The 25,294-nt window shown below is 42.1% G+C and overlaps 1 protein-coding gene across 1 annotated transcript in view; it reads left to right on the forward strand.

The window, feature by feature from the left end:
• LOC118539640 (myomegalin) overlaps positions 1 to 24,415 on the forward strand; it is a 44,928-nt gene extending 20,513 nt beyond the window's left edge. Inside the window, exons 2-8 of the mRNA XM_036098380.2 lie at positions 2,785 to 3,001; positions 13,937 to 14,172; positions 15,248 to 15,299; positions 16,130 to 16,317; positions 21,213 to 21,446; positions 22,759 to 22,896; positions 24,183 to 24,415. Coding sequence (XP_035954273.1) covers positions 2,811 to 3,001; positions 13,937 to 14,172; positions 15,248 to 15,299; positions 16,130 to 16,317; positions 21,213 to 21,446; positions 22,759 to 22,896; positions 24,183 to 24,274 — 1,131 coding nt within the window. The 5' untranslated portion in view covers positions 2,785 to 2,810 and the 3' untranslated portion in view covers positions 24,275 to 24,415. The remainder of the gene's footprint in view (positions 1 to 2,784; positions 3,002 to 13,936; positions 14,173 to 15,247; positions 15,300 to 16,129; positions 16,318 to 21,212; positions 21,447 to 22,758; positions 22,897 to 24,182) is intronic.
• The last annotated feature ends 879 nt before the right edge of the window (positions 24,416 to 25,294 follow it).

Genomic DNA, 25,294 nt, shown 5'->3' on the forward strand with positions numbered 1-25,294 from the left:
TTATGAACATGGGTGTACAAATATCTCTGAGTCCCTCCTTTCAATTCTTTTGGGTATATACCCAAAAGTAGAATTGCTGGATTGTATGATAATTCTGTTTTTAATTTTTTGAGGAACTGTTACTACAGTTTTCCATAGGGGCCACACCATTTTACATTCCCAACAGTGCACAAGTGTTCCAATTTCTCCACATCCTTGACAAAACTTGTTATTTTGTTATTTTGGTTTTTAATAGGAACCATCCTAATGGATATAAGCTGGTACTTATATTTATATAGTAAAAGTACTACATCATATCCCAACATATTCAGTAATGTCTCATTGGTAGCTTAAAATTGGCCATGGTGACAGTATTTACCCCACAGAGATAGGCAAATGCTACAAATCAGAGTTTTATCCCCTAGAGTACTTGTTGTTAAACACTTACCAACACACCAGTGAAATGAAAGCCCAGGAGGTGGGAAGCAATGTTTGTGTTTGTGTTGTGTTTGTGTTATGTTTGTGATTCTCTTCACGGTCTCAGCTGCCGTGACCAAACTATTGCTTGTACTTGCCATCCATCCCCTCCATTCCATCATCTAGATTTTACTGGACTCTGTCATAGGCCATTTTCAGTGGCTTTTTGGCAGCCCAGGTAACTGTTGAGACCTGAGTGAAAGAATAAATAAATCAGTTAGATTTATAAATCAGCACCACATTGAGTATCCATATTCAAAGAGATAAATTATTTTAAGGACTTTGACAAAGTGGAAAGTAACTTGTAGAGCCAGAATGAAATGCAAAACAGACATTAGCAGAATATAATGTTGATTGAGATTTTTTTTTTTTAAGCAGTGCAAAAACAATAATCTACAAGTTGGGTGAAATAGAGAGTTTGAAAGGTTAAGATGACTTCTTATTAAATGAACCCCCTACAAGTTTTCCTAATGCAAGGGAAAGAAATTCAGCATTGCATTGAGATATATTAATTACTATGGAGTGAAAAAGCAAGACATCATTATGCTAAATTTATTAGTCATTATACTCTAGTTTTTGGTCACTATGCTCTTGAAAGGGTCTAGGGGGTAAAATCTGGACAGTTCCCAAAGAGGAACAGTAAGAATCACTAGAGGCTTTGAGGTGCCTGGGTGGCTCAGTCGGTTAAGTGTGCAACTCTTGATTTCGACTCAGGTCATGATTTCAGCGTCGTGAGATTGCGCCCTGCATCAGGCTTTGTGCTGGGTGTGGAGCCTACTTAAGATTCTCTCTCTCCCTCTGCCCCCCCTCCCCTAAAAAAAAAAAATAGAATCACTAGAGGCTTTAAAAAAATTGATGAAGGAAAAGCCAGAAGAATTGTTTTTATTGCAACTATCTTCAAGAAAATAAAGATGTTGAGAAAATATTGTTTTGATTTTTTCTGTACAAAAGCAAGATTGAGACTCTTGATCTTGGGGTGGTGAGTTTGAGCCCCACATTGGGTGTAGAGATTACTTTAAAAATTTTGATTTAAAAAAGTACCCAGATATTAAAACTGGCTGGTAAGAGGGGTGCCTGGGTAGCTCAGGGTTAAAGCATCTACCTTCAGCTCAGGTCATGACCCCGGGGTCCGGGGATTGAGCCATTAATCAGGATCCCTGCTCAGCGGGAAGCCTGCTTCACCCTCTGCCTCTCCCCCTGCTCATGCTCCATCTCTTGCTCTGTTGCTCTCTTTCTCTCTCTCAGATAAATAAATAAAAGCTTTAAAAAAAACCTGACTGGTAAGAGAGGGGTTCTCCATTGATAGAGATTTAGGGAGAAACAGGCAGCCTTGTGTTGCATATGGCAGGCCCTCAGAAGGCAGAGCTTTCTCAGGTTCTATAGCGACCAACATTCTAATTCTGTGATTACAACTTGAGACATGGAACCTGAGTGCTTCCCATGGCACTATTGTTGATGTCCCAATGACTTCGGATTTGAGCTCTGGTATCTCAAACTTTGTTTCTGCCTTCATGACTCTCAAAACCTGTGGGTGATAAAAAGGCTTTCTGATTTCTGACGGAACACGCCCAGGAAACTTCATCTGAACTGTAAGAATAAAAATACTCAACTCTTGGGGCATCTGAGTGGTTCAGTCAGTTAAGTGGCTGACTCGATTTTGGCTCAGGTCATGACCTCAGGGTCATGGGATTGAGGCCCATGTTGGGCTCTGTGCTCTGCACGGAGTCTGCTTGAGATTCTTTCTCCCTCTCCCTCTGCCCCTCCCCCGACTCATGTGCGTCTGCGCGCATGCATGTGCGCTCTCTGAATAAATAAATAAAATCTTAAAAAAATACTCTTACTGCAGTTTAAAGCCCATTTGACTTCATTTGTTTATTTCTTTTTTTGAGATTTTATTTGTTTGAGGGAGGGGGAGGGGAGCACAGAGGGAGAGTGAGAGGGAGAAGAAGACTCCCCGCTGAGCGGAGAGCCTGATGTGGGACTCCATCCCAGGACCCTGAGAACATGATCTGAGCCGAAGGCACACTTAACCGACTGAGCCACCCAGGTGCCCCCTCATTTGTTTATTTCATTGTTTACTTGTTTGTTTGTTTTAAACTAAAAGACCTCTAGACCCTCCTCTGCCGCCGCATAACACCATCTCCCCCTACTTGCTGTATCCTTCCTCCAACCCAGTGCGTCACCACGGCCCTCCTGGCTCTTCAAGGGGGCACATTGTAGGTTTCATTCTTTACCTCTTGGTAGGTTCCCCCCCTTCCTTTATACTCCTATGGGATCCTATTTAGTAATCCAACTCTATAAACCATAATTTTGTTTTGATTCCTCTAGGTAGCTTTGGAGGAAACCTGGACATTATGGAGACCCAGACACATTTCTCTTCCATCTTTCCTTTTAAAGGAAGCAGGAAGAGGATTCTTCATGAAAAAATGCTCCAGTTAAAAGCTGGAATGCAGCAGCCCCTAGAGAGGGGACCTGCTGAGAGGAGAGTGGATGGGCAGCAGACTCAGCCTGAGGAGGCAGGGTCGTCCTCTGTGTCCCACAGCAGGTAAGAGATTCCACTGTCAGAATTAAATCAGGGCTCTCACAGCAGCTTTCGGGGTCTGCATCCAGGCTCTGTAGTTTAATTATAGGGCTTTCTCATAAGACATTCCTGGAAATTCTTTAGAGAAAAACCTAGAGTGTTTTTATTATCAGTTACTTTTATATTCAGAGAAATTTGGTTTTATTCTAAATAACAATGCATATATTCACCAAATATATCATCTTTGTGGTGTTTGGGATTTCATAGAACTCTTCCAGTCACATTAGTAATGTCTCTTTTCTGCATTGATGAGAGCACCTAAGAATCTCCTGTTACTTCAGGAGATTTCAGGACAATCAGATTGTCCCTGGTTTCTGGAATGGCAATTTTGATAAGCTCAGTTCTTAAAATAAGCTTACAAAATTGCCAAATAACAGTCTATTGGCTACATTTATCAGTGTTTTTAATGGCTGTTTGCTTACAACTTTTTGAAGGCATTGATATGGAGTTAATCCATTATACATTTACCTGTGAACACCAGTTACTGACGTACCACATCATAACTAACTTGCTTAGAAGTTGGGGCACACCTCTGAAGGTGATAAAATTCTGCTTCATGCTCCACTGGGTCGCTGTCAATATGTACCACTTAAATTTCACTGACCCAGAGCAGAATGTTAGAGCTAAAATAATCTTAGAATCAGTTCGTTTTGTCTCCTCATTTCTGACCAGAGAACATTCAGGCCCAAAGGTACAGTTGCTTGATCAAAGTTGCAGCCTTTGGCAGAAGTAATATTAGAATCTTGGATTCTTAATTCACAAAGCCTACACCCGCTTTGTCAAATACATTTTAAAAATTTTATATTCATATGAATATTCTTTAAAAAAAAAAAAAAGACTTCGTTTTTAGAGCAGTTTTAAATTCAGAACAAAATTGAATGGAAGCTACAAAGTTTCCCTGTATCCCCTGTCCCTGCCCCATCCCTGCCCATGCATAGCCTCCGCCCTCGATATCAACATGCTGTCCCAGAGTGGTATATTTGTTACAATCAATGAACGTACATTGACACATCATTATCACTCAAAGTCCATAGTTTACATTAGGATTCATTCTTGGTGTACATTCTTTTATACTTTTGACAAAAGTATAATGATACGTATCCACCATTATAGTAATATATAGAATGACTCTTCATTGCCCTAAAAAATACTCTGTGCTCTGCTTACTCATTCCTCCTTCCCTTTTAATCCCTGGCAACCACTGATCTTTTTACTGTCTGCACAGTTTTGTCTTTTCCAGAATGTCATATAGTTGCAATCGTACACTAGGTAGCTTTTTCAGATGGTTTCTTTCATTTAGTAATAAACATTTAAGTGTCCTTCATGTCTTCTCATTCTTGATTGCTCCTTTCTCTTTAGTGTTAAATAATATTACATTTTCTGATGTACCAGTTTATAAATTCACCTACTGAAGGACATCTTGGTTGCTGCCAAAATTTTGGCAATTATGAATAAAGCTGCTATAAGCATTGTGTGCCAATTTTTATGTAGACGTAAATTTTCAGCTCATTTGAGTAAATAGTGAGAAGCACAATTGCTGGATCATATGGTAACAGCATGTTTAGTGTTGTAAGAAACCGCAAAACTGTCTTCCCAAGTGGCTGTAGCATTCTGCATTCCCACCAGCAATGATGAAGGAATCTGTTGCTCCACATCCTCACTAGTATACGGTGTTATCAATGTTCCAGATTTTTACCATTCTAATATGTAGTGGTATCTCATTGTTTTACTTTGCAATTCCATAATGACCTGTGATGTTGAGCATCTTTTCATATGCTTATTTACCATTTGTGTATCTTCTTTGATGTCTGCTCAGGTCTTTTTCCCATTATTTGATTGGATTGTTCATTTTCTTTATTTAAAAGATTTTATTTATTTATTTGAGAGAGAGAGAACATGAGTGGGGGGGGAGGGGCAGAGGGAGAAGGAGAAGGAGGCTCCCCGGCTGCCCGTTGAGCAAGGAGCCCAGTGCAGGGCTCAATCCCAGGACTCTGAGGTCATGACCTGAGCCAAACACAGATGCTTAACTGACTGAGCCACCCAGGTGCCCCATTCATTTTCTTTTTGTTGAGTTCGGGGAGTTCTTTGTATATTTTTGCTAATAGTCTTTTATCAGATATGTCTTTTGTAAATATTTTCTCCATGTTTGTGATTCTTATTCTCTTGACCATGCCTTTTGCAGAGCCAGTTTTTAATTATAATCAAGTCCAGATTATTGTTTCTTCTGTGGATTGTGCTTTTGGTATTTGTATCTAAAAAGTCCTCACCAAACTCAAGATCATTTAAACTTTGTGCTTTTTTATCTTCTAGGAGGTTTATATTATGTGTTTAACATTTAGGTCTGTGATGTATTTGGAGCTAATTTTTGTGTTGCCTTTGCTCCTTTTTCAAAGATCAACTATATTTTTGTGGGTCTGTTTCTGGGCTGTCTATTCTGTTCCATTGGTTTGTTCATTCTTTTACCAATATCACACTTTCTTGATTACTAATAACTTTATAGTAAGTCTTGAAGTCAGTAGTGTCAGTCCTCTGAATTTGTTCTTCTCTTTGGCTATTCTGGTTCTTTTGCCTCTCCATAAACCTTAGAATCGGTTTGTCAATATCCACAAAATAACTTGCTGGGATTTTGATTGGGATTGCTTTGAAACTTTGGATGAAGTTGGGAAGAACTGACATCTGACAATATTGAATCTTCCTACCTGTGAACATGGAATATCTCTCCACTTACTTAGTTCTTTTTAATTTTCTTTCATCGGAGTTTTGTCATTTTCCTTATATAGATCTTGTACATATTTTGCTAGATTTTTAAATAAGTATGCCATTTGGGAGATGCTAATGTAAATGGTATTGTTTCCAATTTCAAATTCCACTTGATCATTGCTGGTAGATAGGAAAGCAACTGATTTTTGTATATTAACCTTGTATTCTGCAACCTGACTTTTTAATCACTTTATAGTTCCAAGAATTGTCAATCCTTTCAGATTTTCTGCATAAACAATTGTGTCATTTGCAAACAAAGACAGTTTTATTTCTTCCTTTCCAATCTATAAACCTTTTATTTCCTTTTTTTTTTTTTTTTTTTTTGTCTTATTGCATGATCTAGGACTTCCAATGTAACGTTTAAAAGGAGTAGTGAGAGGGGACACTCTCACCTTGTTTCTGATCTGAGTGTAAAACTTCTAGTTTCTTACCACTAAGTATGATGCTAGCTGTATGTTTTTTGTAAATATTTTTTTATCAAGTTGAGGAAATTTCCCCCTGTATTCCTAGTTTGCCAAAAGGTTTTCTTTTTTTTTTTTTTAAATCATGAATGGGTGTTGGATTTTGTCAAATGCTTTTTCTGCATCTATTAATATGACCCTGTGATTTTTCTTCATTAGCCTGTTGATGTGATGAATTACATCAGTTGATTTTCAAATATTGAAATCAGCTCTACATTATCTGGAATAAATCTCACTTGGTGTGTTGTATAATTCATCTTACACATTGTTGGATTCAATTTACTAATGTTTTGCTGAAGATTTTTGTATCTGTGTTCATGAGATTATATTGTTCTATAAGAGTTTTTTTTTCTTCATCTGGTTTTGATATTAGGGCAATGTTAACCTCATAGAATGAGTTGGAAAGTATCTCCTCTGCTTCTATCTTCTGTAGAAAGACTGTAGAGAATTGGTATAATTTTTTTCTTAAACGTTTGGTAGAATTTACTGTGAGCTCATCTGGACTTGGTGCTTTCTGTTTTGGAAGGTTATTAATTATTTTTTTTAATTTTTATTTATTTTTTAAAGTAAGCTCCATACCCAGCATGGAGTCCAATGCGGGGCTTGAACTCACAACCCTCAGATCAAGACCTGAGCTAAGATCAAGAGTCCGATGCTTAACCGACTGAGCCACCCAGGCATCCTGGGAAGGTTAATAATTATTGATTCAGTGTCTCTAATAGACATAGGTCTATTCAGATTGTTTATTTCTTCCTGTGTGCACTTTGGCAGATTGTGTTTTTCAAGGAACTGGACCATTTCCTCTAGGTTATCAAATTTGTGGGCATAGAGTTGTTCATAATATTTCTTTATTATCCTTTTAGTGTCCATCAGCTCTATAGTGATCCTCTCTTTTATTTCTGGTATTAGTAATTTGTGTATTCTCTTTTTTTCTTAGTCTGGCTAGAGGCTTATTGATTTTATTGACCTTTTCAAATAACCATATTTTTTAAATAAAATTACCTTAAAAAATTTTTTTTTTAGAGAGAGGATGCATGAGCAGTGGGTGGGGGTAGGGGCAGAAGGAGAGGGAGAGAGAGAGAATCTTAAGCAGGTTCCGTGCTCAGAGTGGAGCCCAGTGCAGGGCTCAATCTCATGACCCTGAGATCATGACCTGAACCGAAATCAAGAGTCAGATGTTTAACTGACTGAGCCACCCAGACGCCCCTACCTAAATACATTTTAACTGTCATTGTGATAAATATTATTTATTATTGGGAAACTGGCTGAGAATAAATAATAGACCTATTAGAATCCAGAATAATAAATGTATTCCAGAAAAAGGCCTTGTCTTAAAAGTAGAATAGCCTTGTTTATCTCAGAGACCCCTGAAACTCAGAGCAAGAGGATACTGATGGTACTGATAAAAAACACTAGAGTGAGAGTTTGGAGCCAAAAAAAATTTTTTTTTTATCACTAAACTATTTTTTTTATTATGTTATGTTAATCACCATACATTACATCATTAGTTTTTGATGTAGTGTTCCATGATTCATTGTTTGTGCATAACACCTAGTGCTCCATGCAGAACGTGCCCTCTTTAATACCCATCACCAGGCTAACCCATCCTCCCACCCCCTCCCCTCTAGAACCCTCGGTTTGTTTTTCAGAGTCCATAGTCTCTCATGGTTCGTCTCCCCCTCCGATTTCCCCCCCTTCATTCTTCTCTTCCTGCTATCTTCTTCTTCTTTTTTTTTTTTAACATATAATGTATTATTTGCTTCAGAGGTACAGATCTGAGACTCAACAGTCTTGCACAATTCACTGCGCTTAGCAGAGCACATACCCTCCCCAGTGTCTATCACCCAGTCACCCCATCCTTCCCACCCCACCCCACCACTCAAGCAACCCTCAGTTTGTTTCCTGAGATTAAGAATTCCTCATATCAGTGAGGTCATATGATACATGTCTTTCTCTGATTGACTTATTTCGCTCAGCATAATACCCTCCAGTTCTACCCATATCGTTGCAAATGGCAAGATTTCATTCTTTTTGATGGCTGCATAATATTCCACTGTATATATATACCACATCTTCTTTATCCATTCATCTGTCGATGGACATCTTGGGAGCCAAAATTTTTAATAATGGTTTTTCCACCAAATAATGATGGGAGCTCAGGTATATTTCTCCCCACTCCAGCTTTATTGAGATATTATTCACATATATCAGATATATTTCTTACTCTTTGTGGGTCTCAGTGTCTTCATCTGTAAAATAAGATGAGGTCTCTTCCTGCACTAGTATTTTCTACATCTTGATGGACTGGGATGTTAAAAGGTCAGTTAACTTAGTAATTGCAGCCAGGACCAAGCCGTGGCCCCTGATGCACAGCTATGTCCGTGTGTGCGTGCGTGCATGTATGTATACTTTGCAAGAAACACTGTGTCAACATTATATCCTGAGATCTCAGAGCTGAAAGAGCAGATGGGAGGAGCATCTTCTTGGTTGGAAAAAGAGAGTTCTTACTCTTAGGGGAGGCATGATGGGAGGTAACCAAAGTTGTTGTGAAAGAAGTTACAGGGAATTAAGTGTCAAAAATCTAGAAATAGCAAGATTGAAACCACTAGATCACTAAAATATTAGTCAGAGTTTTTTGTGCACATAAAAATAGTTTACACCTGGGAGCTCTCAAATTGACAGTGGAATGAGGCTCAGAGGTATATTGTTATAAGACAGCTTATATAGTGAGAATGGAGAGGTTGTTTGTTATTTTCAATGATTGATTATATCATTAGAGTTTTCCTAATGATTGAGGGTTGGTTAAAAGTTACCACCTCATGCCAATTTGGGGGGACAGCTTGAATTCTTCATCCATGATTTTCAGAGACATATGCAAGAAGTGACCCAAGGTAATATTTATTTTTTTGCAGAATAAGCCAAGTTAAATTTGGATTCAGTAATTTTCCTAATAGCATAATCAAAGTATCATTGTCATTATCTATTTTAAAATCTGTGTTGTTATATATAGAAGCCCAATCTCCATCATTTGAATCAAACCAAAGTGTGTGATTATGGAGTGAGTCTAGAACATGCCTTAAATTAGGTCCAGTACCATTTCTGTACAAGGTTTTCTATGTATAGGGACAGATTCCCAGAAATGAAGTTTGCAGTGGTTATGGGCTATCCTATGGCTTTCAAGCTTCTTCCCAGTACCAGATTAGTTGGCCATAAGTATTAAATGGCCAAGAGATGGTTACCAAACCTTTTTGTAAAGCCATTTTCCTGTCATCCAAGCATGTATAGGAGCTCGTTCTAATATTAACTGGAGTCTTCCTGAGCATGTAAGTGGGTACATAACCAACAATCATTTTGCTTAGTAAAGGAGGGTGTGCACTGAATGGTAGGCCTTAGTGGGTAGAGAAAATCCCTAACAGAAAAAGGAACATGACTGTGAATGTTTTGTGTTAGTTTGTAAAGCAGTAATATCACATTAATTGTTATAAAAATGAGTCCTGGAAAAAGATAAGGGATCTAGCAGAATCTTTTTCTGTGGTCTTCAGTGTAAGCTATCCATTTTGCCTTGTTTTCTGCTTCGAGGGAAGTTTGTTTGTTTGTTTGTTTTTCCTGGAAATCCTTAATTTTAAGTTAGCCATAGGTTGACAAGTCCAAGAATTGAGGAGCAGGGGGGTTCTCTTTAGTAGAGGGACATGGACCCGAAGTTCAATACCCTATAATTTAACTGCTGTGTGAAAAAATAGAACCTGGTAGAGCCCTTTTCCTCGAGGTATATGTGCTATTTTTCACTGATACCTCTTTCAGAACACACAGTCTCTAGGTTCCAGTGTAGGAACTATGAAGTTTTCAACAGGCAGAGGGTCTCTAAAAGCCTCCTTGACCTGTTCAATATAAGCTTTTGAATATTGCATCCATACTTTAAAGTATTGGGTCATAATAGAATTTACAAGAGCAGGATGTGCATGGGGTTCTATCATCAAAGGCATGGATTGCCTAGTGATAAATTCATAAGGTGTTAATTTATGTTTCCCAAAAGGTGTTGACTTCTTTGTCTTAAGGGCTAAGGGTAACACTTTAGGCCAAGGTACTCCTGTGGTTTCAGTCACTTTTGCCAGTTTTAATCTTAGAATATCATTGGTACATTCAACCCCCCCTAAAGACCGAGGATGATAGAGACAATGATAGTGCCATAATGTTTGAATAACCTTGTTTAATTGTTTTATAATCTGTCCAGGTAAAATGAGCCCTTTATCACTTGAAATTTCATTTGAGATTCCCCAAAATGGAAAACATTTTCTAGTAATTTCTCTGCTACTGTGGTGTCATAAGCTTGCCCACATGGGAATGCTTCTACCCATCTAGAAAATAAATATACCACCACAAGTACATATTGATAGCCCATAGAAGGAGACAATTGAAAAAGTATACTTGAAAATGTTCAAATGGTCCAGATATGGGGGAGCAGCCCCTAGGGTTAGTTTAATGATTTTAACCAGGTTATATGATTGACAGGTTAAACATTAATTATAAACTCATCATGCTAGTTTAGAACAATCCCCCACGATTATTTTTTCTTAATTTGAGACATTTAGTCAGTTCCATGGTGGGTAGTCACTTGAAGCGCTTGCAAGAGTGGTAATTGAAGGATTCAGGAAGGACCATCCAGTCACATGTGCCTTCCAAAGTCCTCTTTTTATGATAAATTTGCATCCTTCTTGGTGCCACTTTTGTGAAACAATTTTTTGCCTATTACACAAATTGTCTTAAGTAATCTGATTTGTATGTACAGTGGGCCATAGATTGTGGAAATTCAGGAAAATGCCTTTATCAAAAGGTTTAGTATCTATCCCTTGGCCATTTTATGGAGTTTATTTAAAGTTTTGGTACATTAGGAATCTCTTGAGTAGGAGCCTTAGCATGAAAGTTAGCCATTGCATTTCCCTGGTATTCAGGGTCTGATGGGAGGGTATGAGCCTCAATATTTATGATAACAACTTATGAGGATAATAATAATGTAGAGAGGAGGTCAGCAACCTGAGCTTCTATTTTATAGGTGTACCACTTGATGTTAAAAATCTTTCTTTCCAAGAGCAGCTGGCTGGCTCAGTATTAGGGCATGTAACTCTTGATCTCAGGATTGTGGGTTTGAACCCCACGTCGGGTGTAGAGATTACTTGGAAGGGAAAAAAAAAATCTTTGTTTTCAGAGCATACCAAAGTCATGAACTACTCTGAAGGCATACCTGCTATTGGTGTAAATATTTGCAGTTTTTTCTTTTGTCAGTTTACAGGCTCCAATGAGAGCAAACAACTCTGCAGGTTGGGCTGAATTAAGTAAAGAAAGGGCTCCTCTTCCTAAAAACTCATGTTGTTTAGTGACGACTTGATATCTTCCTTCAGAATTTTTGGCATGGAGACATCAATGCAGAGTACTAAATCTGGATTGGCTAATAGGGTTTCTTGTAAATCTAACCTAGGAATTTGATTTGAGGAGACCTAGTCAACAGTTATGAGTCTCTCCTCTGTTAGGTAAGGGTAGGAGGGCAGCAGAATTTAAAGAGTTGCAGGAATCCAGCTCCCTGCTCAGCGAGGAGCCTGCTTCTCCCTCTCCCACTGCCACTCCCCCTGCTTGTGCTCTCTCTCAAATAAAAAAATAAAATCTTAAAAAAAAAAAAAAAAGAGATGCAGAAAAGAATACTGAGGAGACAAGAGTAGAATCTCACAAAATGTTGTCTACTAGCTGAGAAATGGTGTGTGTGCTCAGTGTTTGGCAAACTTTCTACAGCGTAAGGAACCTGTAAATTTAATTCATTTCCCTGAATAATTTGGGTATGTCCTGGTCTTTGGATGCAATTGTAAGCAATAATAGGCTGTAGAGCTATTTTTCCCCTCATTTTCTTGAGTAAGGGCTCCCCAAACCTGATTATTACATTCCTGAACAAACAACATAAAAGGTTTAGGATAGTCAGGAAGTCCCAATGCAGGATTCTGTAAAGCCCGTTTAATTTCAGTAAATGCTTCCTCATGTTTGTTTTCCAAAGAAGAGGTTCTTGAGTGTTGTGCATAGAGTGGAGAAGCTAACTAGGCAATGTCAGGGGCCCAGGATTGACAATATCCTGCAAGTCTGAGGACATTCCCATTTCATAGAGCTCCCCAAGTGAGTATAGGATTTTTCTTAGGGGCAAGGGTTTTCTGCGTCAATGGAAAATGTATAGGATCCCTGAGAAGACATTTAGGACAGGAACACGGTGAGAGATAAGTGGAGGTTTGTAAGGATTCTGTTTCCCATAATTGGAAAAAATGTTTACTGAGAGCCTCTTTTGGGTTTGGCTGTGTACATAAGATGACTAAAATACTCCCAGCTCTGGAAGAGCTCTTAGTCTAGGAACCGGCAGCTGCCTATGATATGAGAAATGTTGGTCAGAAATATGAATAAAGTATAGCATGGTCTAAAAGGTTCAAATAGGATCTGATGCTACCTGGGGAATGACCTGTCCTGATCCCCATTCTGGCTCCTTCTAAGGCCTGGATTACCTGTTCTAGACCAGTGCCCTAGGGGCCTCAGGCAAATTTCAGCTTCTCAGGAAACAACTAGCCCTTGTGCTCCCTGCTGGCTCAAAGTCTCCAAGAGAAACTGGTGAAATCGGAAGCCATGGGTTCCGCTCTGGCACACCTACAGAAGCACAGAGGATGTCAAGTTGGTCGGGTGAATTCACCATTACCCGTCATGAGTGATGATCTGTCTTCTTTCTGATAAGACAAATGCTTTACTGGCATTGCTCTACTCATCCCAACTTTTAAAATAAAGTTCAGTCCTGATCACATTTCTAAAAAGGCAAAGTAGTCATTTTACCCTCACTTTGCAGGTGAAGAAACTGAGACACAAAGTAGAAAATGACTTCCCAAGTTTGCATTGGGAAGGTAGAGAGAACACACTGGGGCTACAATCTGGGCCTGTTGCTTCCTGCTTCATCCATCCAGCTGCGTTGCCTCTCTCAGGAACAAGATGACCCAAAACCTCCTCTTCCACTCTCCTCTGTAACAAATAGTCGCCATGTTGGCCAGGATATTATGGGACACTAAATTAGTTCACATCATTTTTTGGAGATCCTTTTTCAGATCATTCTTCTGAACTCTATGAGCAAAACACTGTGCTGGTTCATTACACTGGAGCATACAGAAGCGGCAGAATACAATGGTTAAATTAAAGGAGCTTGAAGATGTCTCACCAGTGGAGCCTTGGCTATCTACAGGAACGACACAGATAGGTCCATCCTGGTGAGAGAAGAATGCTGCTGCCTAGAACAGTGGTTTCTTTTCTCACATGATGGTTTTCCTTTCAACTTTCCAATTAATGCCTGGCTTTGTTTACCATATTGAGATGGTTTATAAACTGAAGAGAGCAACCAGGAGCAGATTTTAAAGCAGAATTAGAGAAGAAGGTCTGGTTCCATTTTCAGAAGTACGGGGCTGGGGAAAGACATGTTTAGAAGGGGTCTTCCAAGCAGAAGAAAGCTTTGTTTCCCTTCCTTCATTCCCTTTACCAGATTCGGGTCACAAAACATGTGCTATATAATTCAGTGTAGGGGATTTTGGGGTGAAGTTCTCTAAGTGCCTTCTGCTGAAGTACCATACCCTATCAGTCACCTCTTTCCCTACTTACTGTTTCTTTCCCACTTTAGGAAATACCATTCCTTGATCCAGGATCAGGCTCGAGAGTTGACCCACCTGAGGCAAAAGATGAGGATGGGGAGAGCTTTCTCTTCCCTTCTCATCCAGCATGTCAGGAATACAGTGAGAACCTTTGAGGAGCTCCTTAGCAGCAGTAGAGTTGACCGCTACATGGAACAGCACTTCCGTGAGCAGCTGACCAAGGGGAGCCAACTGGCAGAGAGCCTTACCAGCAAATTCAGCACAGGTAAGCTGGCCCCAGGGCTCAGGAGGACCTCTAGTCCCTCCCAAGGACCCAAGGCTCAGACAAGCCCACACTCACCTACAAGTGGCTTTTCAATCTGACGTCCTGCTTTGTAGTCACCATCTTGGAACCATGGTGGAGTCAGAACTGGCTGGTGAGGAACAAAGAGGAGAAGCACACAGGAATGGGGATGCCAGGATGATGACCAGCTCCTTTAACTCTCAGGGAATATGGTCGCTAGGGCAAAAGGCATCTCGGGGGCGGGGGGGGCGGTGATAGCATTTATCTGAAACTAATGGGGGCAGCTGGTTGCTGTGAACAGAGCCCTGAATTAGGATCTGGAGACCCTGGCCCTAGCCTGTATGTGTTCCTCACTAGCTCTGGCCACGTTCATGCTTCTCTTGATTTCTGTTTCCTCACCTAAAAAAATTAGGTCAAATAATACCAGCATGATTGTTCTAAGGATCAAATCAGCAATATTAATCAGTGCATTTCAAAAAAATGATAAAAGAATCATGCTGATTTAGGCATGATTTAGACACTGTATATACTACTACCGGTGGTGGGAAAGTTAGTTATTTCAGGTGCCTTTTTCATAGAATATTCCCTAGAGCACCTGAGGGCACATAGTAAGAGCAGGCTTGAGGCCACTCGGTGGCCTACCTTAGAGGTAGGACAGGGAAGTCTGTCACCTCTACAGAGACAAGAGTAGGTTCTGCATGAAAGCTGTGATAAGGGCATACAGATGTGGGACCGGGAACCAGCTTTGTGGCAGGACTTGGAGGTTCCGGTTGAGACAAGTGTCTCATGGCCTGTAAGAAAAGAGACATTTTTAGCTTTTGACTCTGACCCAGGACAGAGCAAGTAGAGATGATGATCTCTGTAGCGGCCTCAGGAAAGCCTGCCAGGCAAATTCTCCAAAGTCTCAATCCAACATCTCCTGAGAAAATTCAGAGCATCCCGGACTGGAAAATCAAGTAGTCACATCTGATCCCAGAGAAAATTCAGTGTCTGTCTGTAATCTGGGGAATGAGACCGACTTAAATTATAACTCGTCCTTTTCGAATCTGGTTTTCAGGTAACTGTACAAGTGAGAAGAATCAAGCAAGACAGATGCTGCGGACCCTCAGGTAACTCCCAACTTTCAGGGGCTGTGAAACATATAATGTGATGAAGGATTTAGAAGCAAGGGACAGAAGCTCAAAGAAGCAGGAGGTTTCACACCCCACAAAAAGCAAATGGCTGATTATAACATCAAATCAGTATGTGTCCCTAGTGATGAAGTGGTCTTGTTTCCTATTTTTTTTAATTTATTATTATTTTGGTCCCATTCTCATATTAGTTCACCAACTTAGCAATACTAGCTGCTCTGTTCAGTCTTAGGAGTCTCCCGTATCCCCAGGGGCCCCCTCTGATTTCCCCTAGATCTTTAAAGACCAGAGTGAGATTGTATCTGGTTTCTTCAATGGTGACCCCAGAGGTGCTGGCAGATGTTAAATATCTACAAATTTTCCTCGCAAAAAAAAAAAAAAAAGAAAAAGATTTATACTGTATGACAGGACTTCGGGAAGGAGGTCTAGAAACTACAAGACACCTGGGAGGCCACATTGCCTCAGGAAGCAGTTTTAAATAGGCCACAGCAAATACTACTGAACGCATCATGTTCACAGAGTATGCTGAACTCTCAAAGACATCTGGTTGTCTTATGAAGGAGCCAGGAGCATTATTGAAAGGGCTGAATGGGTCTTCTCTCTTCCTCAGGATGTCTGTGGCCAAGGCACTGGGCAGCCGTTGTTCTCCCCTAGCCCCCGCTCTCCACCCCCAGACAGAAACCAACTGTTTGGCTTCTCCTCCGAAGGAACAGTCTCCTTGACTTCTGGCGCTTGTCCTGTGAGCCACCAGATCATTACAGCCATGTCATTCAGGTGACCTTTATTTTTCCTCTTTCTTACCCCACCAGTCTCTTAAGGGAGATGCATAAGAAGGGTAAAGTGACAGAAGTCCTAAGGACCAGGCAGGAGGCCCAGCCCCACACTCTGCCTCAGATCCACTCCAGCAACCATGGCCAGTCTGCCACCCATCTGTCCTCCAGCAGCACCTCCCTGCTTCATGAAGAACAAGAAGAACGCCCTTCAGTGGATGTGGCCAGTGAGTACCCTTACCGTGTCCAGTTGCTAGGTGCTTGCTCCTTTGTCTACACCAAAAGTAGGTATCTTTGCAACCAGGCCCTGCAGATCCACTGTGATGTCCCTGGTAGAGCCCGGGCCCGGGACTCAGTGCCAAGCATAGGCCCCAAGGGGGTCAGGTAGCTCTTTTCCATTCCTAGACCCACACGGCCTCAGCCACTAGACCCCCTCTGGCACATACATGGTGTTGGACTTGAGGGGAGGAGTCATGAGTTGGGAAGGGGAAGGGGCAAACACTTCCTCATTACTACAACCCAGTCATGTCATCTTGCAGGTCACGGGCATGAACATCACTAACATTGGGCCTCTGATCTTGAAATCCTTGGGGTAAACAGTCATGGTTCCTATTTTCTGTTTACCACTACATATTCTTTCTCATTTGTGGATTTGCAGATCCCATCCATCATTCTAATAATTCAACTGTAATGTCCTCAACCCTCATTAACTGGGATGTGTCTCGGGTTCAGGCTGAATCCATCACCAGCCTGCCCCTCCCCAGAATCCCCCAAGGAGAGCCCTTGGGTAGCCGTGGTGGGGGGTAGGTGGAGGACAGTACATTTAAAATCAAACCTTCATTTTCTCCTGCTCAGTTTTCTCTTTAACTTCCCTCCCGAGAAAAAGCATTTCTATTTTTAAGGAACTATAGCAATCAAATCCTGGTGTGGACAACACCGAGAAACCATCCTTCGTCTCTGGGTATATATGATTTTTTTTTTTCCCTGAATTGACTGTTTTAGGCAATGAATGAGCCATAATGGGTTTGACCTGGTACTATTCCTGTTTCTCATTTTACCCTGAGGATCAGAGCAGCATAGTGTTTCCCTGAGAATTACAGAAACCAAGGAAAGAGAGGAAATTCACATGGATTGAGCACATATTTAATGCTCACATTACTGACTGTTTTACATCTCTTGCCTCATTTAATCGGCACAAGCATCCACCTCGTAGGTGCTGGTGTCCCAATTTTACAACACAGCCGAGGACACTGAGGCTCAGCAAAGTCAGGGAACTTACTGAAGAGCGCCCAGCTTGGCGGTGCCATTCACTGGGAGCCTGCATGACTCGAAAGCTCAGACCACCCGCTGCACTGCAGCGTGAACAGCCAGGGACAGAGCAGGGAGGGAATCACCTCTTCCCACACCTCTTTTGCTGGGTTTCTGGAACCAGTGTTGTCCCCACTCCACTCTTTGTGACAAAGGTCTAGCCTCTGCACATGAGACAAGACCCTATACACACTGCACTTCCACCCAAGAATTTATAAATAAATGGGCTGTCCTTGATATGTACGTGATCTCCTCCAAGGGGTCAATGGGGTTTTACCTACATCCGTGAACTCAGTTGCCCAAAGGCACTTGATTCCACCTCATTGCTACCCTGAGAGACAGTAGAAGGACAGACTCCACTTCCCCTCAGCTGCAGTTCCTGCCCTGACTTGTAGGAATGGTCACACTTGAGATGTGGCCTCTGAGATGGCATCAGCTTTATTTTCTGCCACCTCTAGCTTTTCTGAGGGAGACTGAAGCCCTTTTTTCCATCTGAAGTCAATATCCTCTCAGAGGGGCAATGGCTTATCACTTGCTCCTCCTTTGCTTTTTGAGCCAAAACTTCTAGAGTAGTTAACAAAAAGTGTGACTGGTGTGGCAGCTTCCCTGTGAGGCGAAATTCTCCTCACAAGGGGCTGTTCTCCGTTGCTTTCTGTGTACAGTGTAGGGCATGTTTTCTGTGTTGTGTGGCCAGGGGAGACATGAGAATGCTGATTGCTGTTACTCCTATGGCCTTGGTTGAGAGTAAGCTGGTTTTCTGGAGAGGGGGGTAAAGGAGCTTTGGAAGGGGCTGGGAATCACCTTTTGGTTGAGTTCTTACATTGGGCATTGTGATGAAGGCTTATGTAGTTTACCTTCCTCTTTATTCCACAGTGATGCTAATTACATCTGGTATTAGGTAATACCATCCATAAAGGAAGGAGAAGACCCAGTGGATATTGATTTAAGTGCACAGTTCCTTAGAGGAACTTGACTTGGTTGAAGGGAAATAAGGACTTCACTCTTACCTGCTCAGAGGAGAAACTTGTCTACTCTGTGGCCCTTGATAATAATCCTTGAAAGGGAGTTGACTCATATTTTTAGCTGAATTATGGCTCTGCCACCCAAGTGGGGTTTTTTTGCAAAGGGAGACAGCAAAAGGCATAGCCAGGTTCTCATAGCATAATTGATGCTATATATTTTTGGTTCTACAATCCCCCATGCAGAAACAACCCAGGCATTCTTTGGACAGGAGTTAGACAATCTAAACTATATTTAAGAATTATTTTTACAGTTTCGTGAGCCATTCTGGGTGGGATCCAAATCACCACTTGCCTTCCTCCGAGACTCCCTCAGCCTCAGTAGGCATCCAGAGTAGGAGGCAGGAGGAGTGGGAGGCACCAGGAGCGTCACCCTACCCTGTTTAAGTTCTTTGTACATTAAGGCTATTAATGGAAGCCATTTTCCCTTTCTCTTCCTCCTCCAACAACCCCCAATATAGAATAGTCTCATGAAGGGCATCGACTGTTTGGTGAGTATATTACCTGTTCACAGACCAGCAAAATGCTTCATCTCCTTAATCTCATGATTTCTAAGATTGGCAGTGAGTTCTGCTCCTGGAGGAGACATTTCTGCAGTACCTCTCGGATCATTCCAGCATTGGGAATCATGGAGGGATCCAGGAGAAGGGCCCTTGTAGTTTTCCTGTGCATGCACTGTAACCCTCAGATACTACATCCAACCACTCCTTCTTTGTTTTTCCTTTTTTTTTAATTCAAGTATAGTTAGCATACAGAGTTATATTAGTTTCAGGTGTACAAGAGAGTGATTCAACAATTCTATGAGGCTCCTGGGTGGCTCAGTCAGTTGAGTGTACGACTCTTGGTTTCAGCTCGGGTCATGATCTCAGGGTCATGAGATTGGCCCCCACATCGGTCTCCATGCTTGGCATGGAGTTTGCTTAAGATTCTCTCTCCGCCTTTTCCTTTGCCCTTCCCCCATGCTCACTCTCTCTCTTTCTCTCTTAAAAAACAAAAACAAAAAACAATTCCATACTCAGCGCTCATCATGATAAGTTTACTCTTAATCCCCTTCACCTATTTCACCCATCCCCCCACCCACCTCTCCTCTGGCAACCACCAGTTTGTTCTCCATATTTAAGAGTCTGGTTTTTTGTTTATCTCTTTCTCTGTTCATTTGTTTCTTAAATTCCACATATGAGTGAAATCATATAGTATTTGTCTTTCTCTGACTGATTCCACTTAGTTCCTCCCATATTGTCACAACTGGCAAGATTTTGTTCTTTTCTATGGCTGAGTAGTGTTCCATTGTATATAAATACCACATCTTCTTTATCGATTCGTCTATGGGTGGACACTTGCTTCCATAATTTGGCAATTGTAAATAATGCTGCAGTAAACATAGGGGTGCATATATATTTTCAAGTTTGTGTTTTTGTTTTCTTTGGGTAAATACCCAGAAGTAGAATTACTGGATCATACTGGTAGTTATATTTTTAATTTTTTGAGGAACCTCCATACTGTTTTCCACAGTGGCTGCACCAGCTTACATTCCCACCAACAGTGCATGAGGGTTCCTTTTTCTCCACATTCCCACTCACCAACACTTATTTCTTGTGCTTTTTATTCTAGCTATTCTGACAGGTATGAGGTGATATCTTATTGTGGTTTTGATTTGCCTTTCCCTGATGATGAGTGATATCGAACACCTTTTCATGAACCTGTTGGCCATCTGTATGTCTTCTTTGAAAAAAACATCTATTTGTGTCCCCTGCCCATTTTTTTATTGGATTATTTGGGGAGTTTTGGTGTTGAGTTATATAAGTTCTTTATATATGTGGATATTAACCCCTTATTGGATACATCATTTGCAAAATATTCTCATTCAGTATGTTGTCTTCTTGTTTTGTTGAAGGTTTCCTTCACTGCATAAAAGCTTTTTATTTTGATGTAGTCCCAATAGTTTAATTTTGCTTTTGTTTCCCTTGCCAATGGAGACGTATCTTGAAAAATGTTGCTGTGGCGGGGATGCCTGGGTGGCTCAGTCGTTAAGCGTCTGCCTTCGGCTCAGGTCATGATCCCAGGGTCCTGGGATCGAGTCCCACATTGGGCTCCTTGCTCAGTGAGGAGCCTGCTTCTCCCTCTCCCTCTGCTGCTCCCCCTGCTTGTGCTCTCTCTCTCTCTGACAAATAAATAAATAAAAGTCTTAAAAAAAAAAAGAAAGAAAGAAAAATGTTGCTATGGCGGATGTCAGAGAAATCACTACCTGTGCTTGAGGTCTCTGATATCTGCTTTAGTCTTCATTCCATGGATTACTGTATTCATTTTTTAAGGCTGCTGTAACAAAGTTTCACAGACTGTGTGTTTTAAAACAACAGATGTTTGTTCTGTCCAAGTTCTGGAGGCTGGAAGTCTGAAATCAAGTGTTATCAGGGCCATGCTCCATTTTCCTTGCCTCTTCCTAGTTTCTAGTGGTCCTGGGAGCCTCCCTTGGCTTGTAGATGGATCACTCCAGTGTCTGCCTCCTGACTCCCTCGTCATGGGGTCTTCTCCCGCTGTGTGTCTCTTTATCTGTATCTCCTCTCCTATTCTTATAAGGACATTAGTCATATTAGATGAAGGTCCACCCTAATCCAGTATCATCTCATCCTAACTCATTATATCTGCAAAGACCCCATTTTCAAATAAGGTAACATTGTGAGGCTCCAGGTGGACATGACTTTTTGGAGGACACTATTCAACCCAGTATAATTATCTTTAAAACACTTTATTTCTGACTTCCCATTGGTTTCTCCCTCACGTTCCTTTCTGGACAGATGTCACCCCAGCCACTCTTGCTGATTCAGCTTCATTGCTCAGCAACCATCCAGATGCCAGATCTGCCCAGCCCTCCCATCCTCTGAGTGGCACCACACAACTGAGCAGGACGGCAGACCCAGGGCACTGGGGCAACTGTGGCCCATGGGACGAGATGAGGCCTCAGAAAATGAATGCGTCTGGGCACCTATCCTCCTTCTCCTCTTTGTACCGGCCCAACTCCAAACCCTCTGGTAAACACAAAGGAGCAGATGGTGAAGTAGAGCCCATTGATGGGAATGAACACATTCTTTCCGGGCCCAAGGATTTTTTTTATTTCTCTGTTAGATCCTGATTCACAGAACTGGGTGAGATGAAGGGGGCAGTATCCTGTGGCTCAGCCAGCAAATGAGATGCCAGCCCAGTGCTGGTCCTTTCTAAGTGCCTCTCCCATTCCCCCTACAGAGGGATTCCCTCTGAGCAGGAGAATACAGGAAGTCGGGGGCATTCTGAGGTATTCCACAGAGAGGATGAGTTGCTTCACATTCATGTGCTCCCTTTTCTCTGTGCTATAATCTTCCTAGGCCTAGGTTGAGACTGTTCTTAGAATTCCCAGCTCAGGTTTACATGGGAAAGGTCTTCCTTAGGTCAAGAGCTATTTATTGTAGGATGGGAGACTATTTCTATAGGTACACACTCACGCGCTCTTTGTATGCAACTATAAGTCAGTCTTGCCTCTCAAACTTTGCTGTTGAGTTTAGAGCCAGGCATCCTGGCCACCAGTGACTAGAGGTGCAGCGATGAAGAGGAATGGCTTGAAGCACCTCAGTTTCTAGGACCCAGACAGCATAACAATAAGACATTTGAAATTCTCAGAGAAAAACCTGGCCCTAAGCAAGGTGTCCTGATAGATGAAGCCCATTCTTGGTCTCTTTCCCCTTCCCTTTGTGCATCCCTTGCCTTCCTCAGAGGTGCCCCCTTCTCTCCTGTTCTTCCTTCAGGTCCTAACAACACCCCAGGCCCTTCCTTGTCACTCTTCACCAAAAGTGGTTAAAGAAAACACTCAGTATCACATATTATTCACTGCCTGATTTAATTTCATATGCATTTACCTTAGCCTTTCTATTAGCGGGTGGATGTTAAAGATTTTCAGTCATGGATCATCAGGTAGGATAGGTATGAGGTTAGAGAGAGAGGCCCTCTGGATTGCTACCAAAGGAGGTAGACTAACTTTCTCACTGTTAGGCCAATCCTACCTGGAGGCCTGTAGCAGATTTTAACCCTTGTTTTCCAGCCCAGTGTCCATCTCCCTCAGATGTACTCGGCCTCTATCTGGGAGGAGGCCCTGTGGGGTTTCCTTACAGAGGGCCATCTTGTATTTGAAAGCCCAGGAGCTCTTTAAACAAAGTTGCCTGGTGCTTCCTGGGTGCCCAGGTGAGAGAAAGAAGTTGACAGAAGTACAGGGATGGGCAGGGATCTTGCACAGAAGTTCTGGGCAGGCTCCAGAGCTGCCCACGAGTGGTTGGCTTCCCCCGCCTCTTACCTCTCCCGTGTCTTGGTGGGAAGCAACAGGGGCTGACCTACTGGAAAAGAATCTTGTGGAGATCCAGAACCTGCGCCAGCGCCTGGAGGAGTCCATCTGCCTCAATGACCGCCTGCAGGAGAGGCTGGAACACGTGCTCAGCTGTGCTGACAAAGGAAAAAGTAGGAAAAGCAAAAAACTGGTTCTGCCCACAGCTAGAGTCTCAAAGGGCACATAGGTTCCCAGTTAAAAGACTCGTCAGTGTGCATGCAATACTAGCCTTCCTCACAATCTGCCCTGAGAGGGAAGCAGGGCAGGCTCTGTTGTCCCCACTTTATAAATGAAGGCACTGAGTGTTCTGCCCCAGGCAGGGCTAGGTCTCATGCTCAGGGCTGTCTGACACAGTGCCCATTCTTGTAACTCCCGACACTACCTGCTGATGCACCTGGCTTATGGCCTGCCTGGCATGCGGTAGAACCAAGATTTCCAGGATGCCCCCTTCAGCAGAGGGAGGACCACATCCCACTTTCTTACCACTGCCGCATGCCCTGGATACCACCTGCCACTGCCCATATGTGAAAGGTCCATATTCCCAGACTTTCCACATGATGCTGTCACTCGGAGACCGATACTTGCACATCCCTTCTCCTTTGCCAAGCTCAGAAGAATGGCAGCCAGGGCCCTACAACATGCCAGTAGCAGCTAATTCATGGGCAAGACTGTCCCACAGCTGCAGCCATTGGACATGAGTGTGTGGCCCGCTATAGTGTGACTCGGCCACACCACACTGTTGTGCCAGTGCATGAAGCCCCCAGGTTTTCTGTGTGGCTAAGGCTCTAACTTTGGTGGTTGCAGGGAAGTGTATCTTTGAGAGCATCTGTTTCCCAAAGGTATGACTTGTCTGGGTTTTTTAACTCCCTCTGACAGTATCCACATCTGGCTTCCATGGGTAGAACCCGGAGTCTGTGCCTCAGCTCTACCACAAGAAAAGGGCCTTTGGGAATGCAAACTGGAGTTTTCAGGCTTACACAGGGCAAACCCCAAATCTGGTCACTTCAGTGTCCCCCCTTTCCACAGCAGTACCCAGTTGCAGAGACAAAGAGAAGAGGGTGGAAAGTACAAAAATTGCCCGGACCCACATGGGCCAAAATTGTAATAGTTATTCTCAATTTGGATAAGGCTGCTGCTTAGAAGGTCCGGACCTCCCATCGACACATCCCTAGCAATGTAGGAGCGAAGGGCTCTGGGAAATTCACATCTCATATATTAGTCCCTTCTCCAGCTTTGCAGATAACCAGGAGTCACTAGCTGTGAACTGGATAGCAGCTTGGTGCTCCCTCCCTCCCTTTCCCACTTCCAGCTGAGTGTGAATAAGGAGGGAAAGGAATGTCAGTTTGTTTCGAGTAGTCAGTGAAGAGTTCTCTACATCCCTGCAGACATCACTGGTGCTCTGTCTGTCCCTCCCTAGGCACCACATGGTCCGCTCCAGGTGTCTCCCTGGCAACCCCTCATTCATACGCTCAGAGTCACTCTTCCGGCTCTGCTCAGGACGTCTTGTGACATATGATGTCTGGACGGTCTGGAAGAATGTTCTCCAGAACTTTTCCAGCCCTATCCAACAGCATTCTTGGCTGTGAACTTGGAGGCATCGACATCGACTTTTAAATGAATGGATCAAATTAATAAATTCTTACTTAAAAATTATTGTTTACGTGTATTGAATACCTATATAGAGTAAAATTTGTGAGGAAAGAATAAAACCCATAATGGCCAGAAATTCATAGAAAAGGTTAAAGGAAAAATGGGTTTTCTCTATTAGCTATTTCTTTATTATTATTTTTTTTTTTTTTTGCAGAACACTTCTTTATTACAGCAACACATAAAGCAAATATAACTTTAAATGTTTATGAGCACAACTGTACATTATTATGATTGCTGGTTTACTCAGTTTGCTCAAATTTGGAGAAATAGCTTATATGTAATTCTTGAAATTCACTGACCTTCGTTATAAAAATGTGGGATTGAAATGCATGCACACATTTTTAAGAGTATATAAATTTTCATTCTCCTGACTTTATTCCCAATCTCGGCATTTTCACACATCCTTGGTGAGCTAACCAAACTCAAGGCCTTTTGTTACTAAGCGAACCGGCAAGGTTATGTGTGCCAGGGGCAACATCCTTAAAAGTTAATGAACAGTAACTGCTGGTCACCAATAGATTTTTGACCTAGTTCCTTCTTCTTGAGGGCAAACGAGCTTTCACCTGGGCATTCAGTCCAACCCCTAAAGACTGATGAACCTTCAAACCCCTCCTTAGGGGGCGCCTGGGTGGCTCAGTCGGTTAAGCGACTGCCTTCGGCTCAGGTCATGATCCTGGAGTCTCTGGATCGAGTCCCGCATCGGGCTCCCTGCTCAGTGGGGAATCTGCTTCTCCCTCTGACCCTCCCCGCTCTCATGCTCTCTGTATCTCATTCTCTCTCTCAAATAAATAAATAAAATCTTTAAAAAAAAAAAAAAAAAAAAAAACCCTCCTTAGAAGTACTTCATTAGCCATTTCCATTTTAATAGTAGGGTGAGGA

Source organism: Halichoerus grypus, chromosome 5, assembly GCF_964656455.1.
Source record: "Halichoerus grypus chromosome 5, mHalGry1.hap1.1, whole genome shotgun sequence".
Lineage (NCBI taxonomy): Eukaryota > Metazoa > Chordata > Mammalia > Carnivora > Phocidae > Halichoerus > Halichoerus grypus.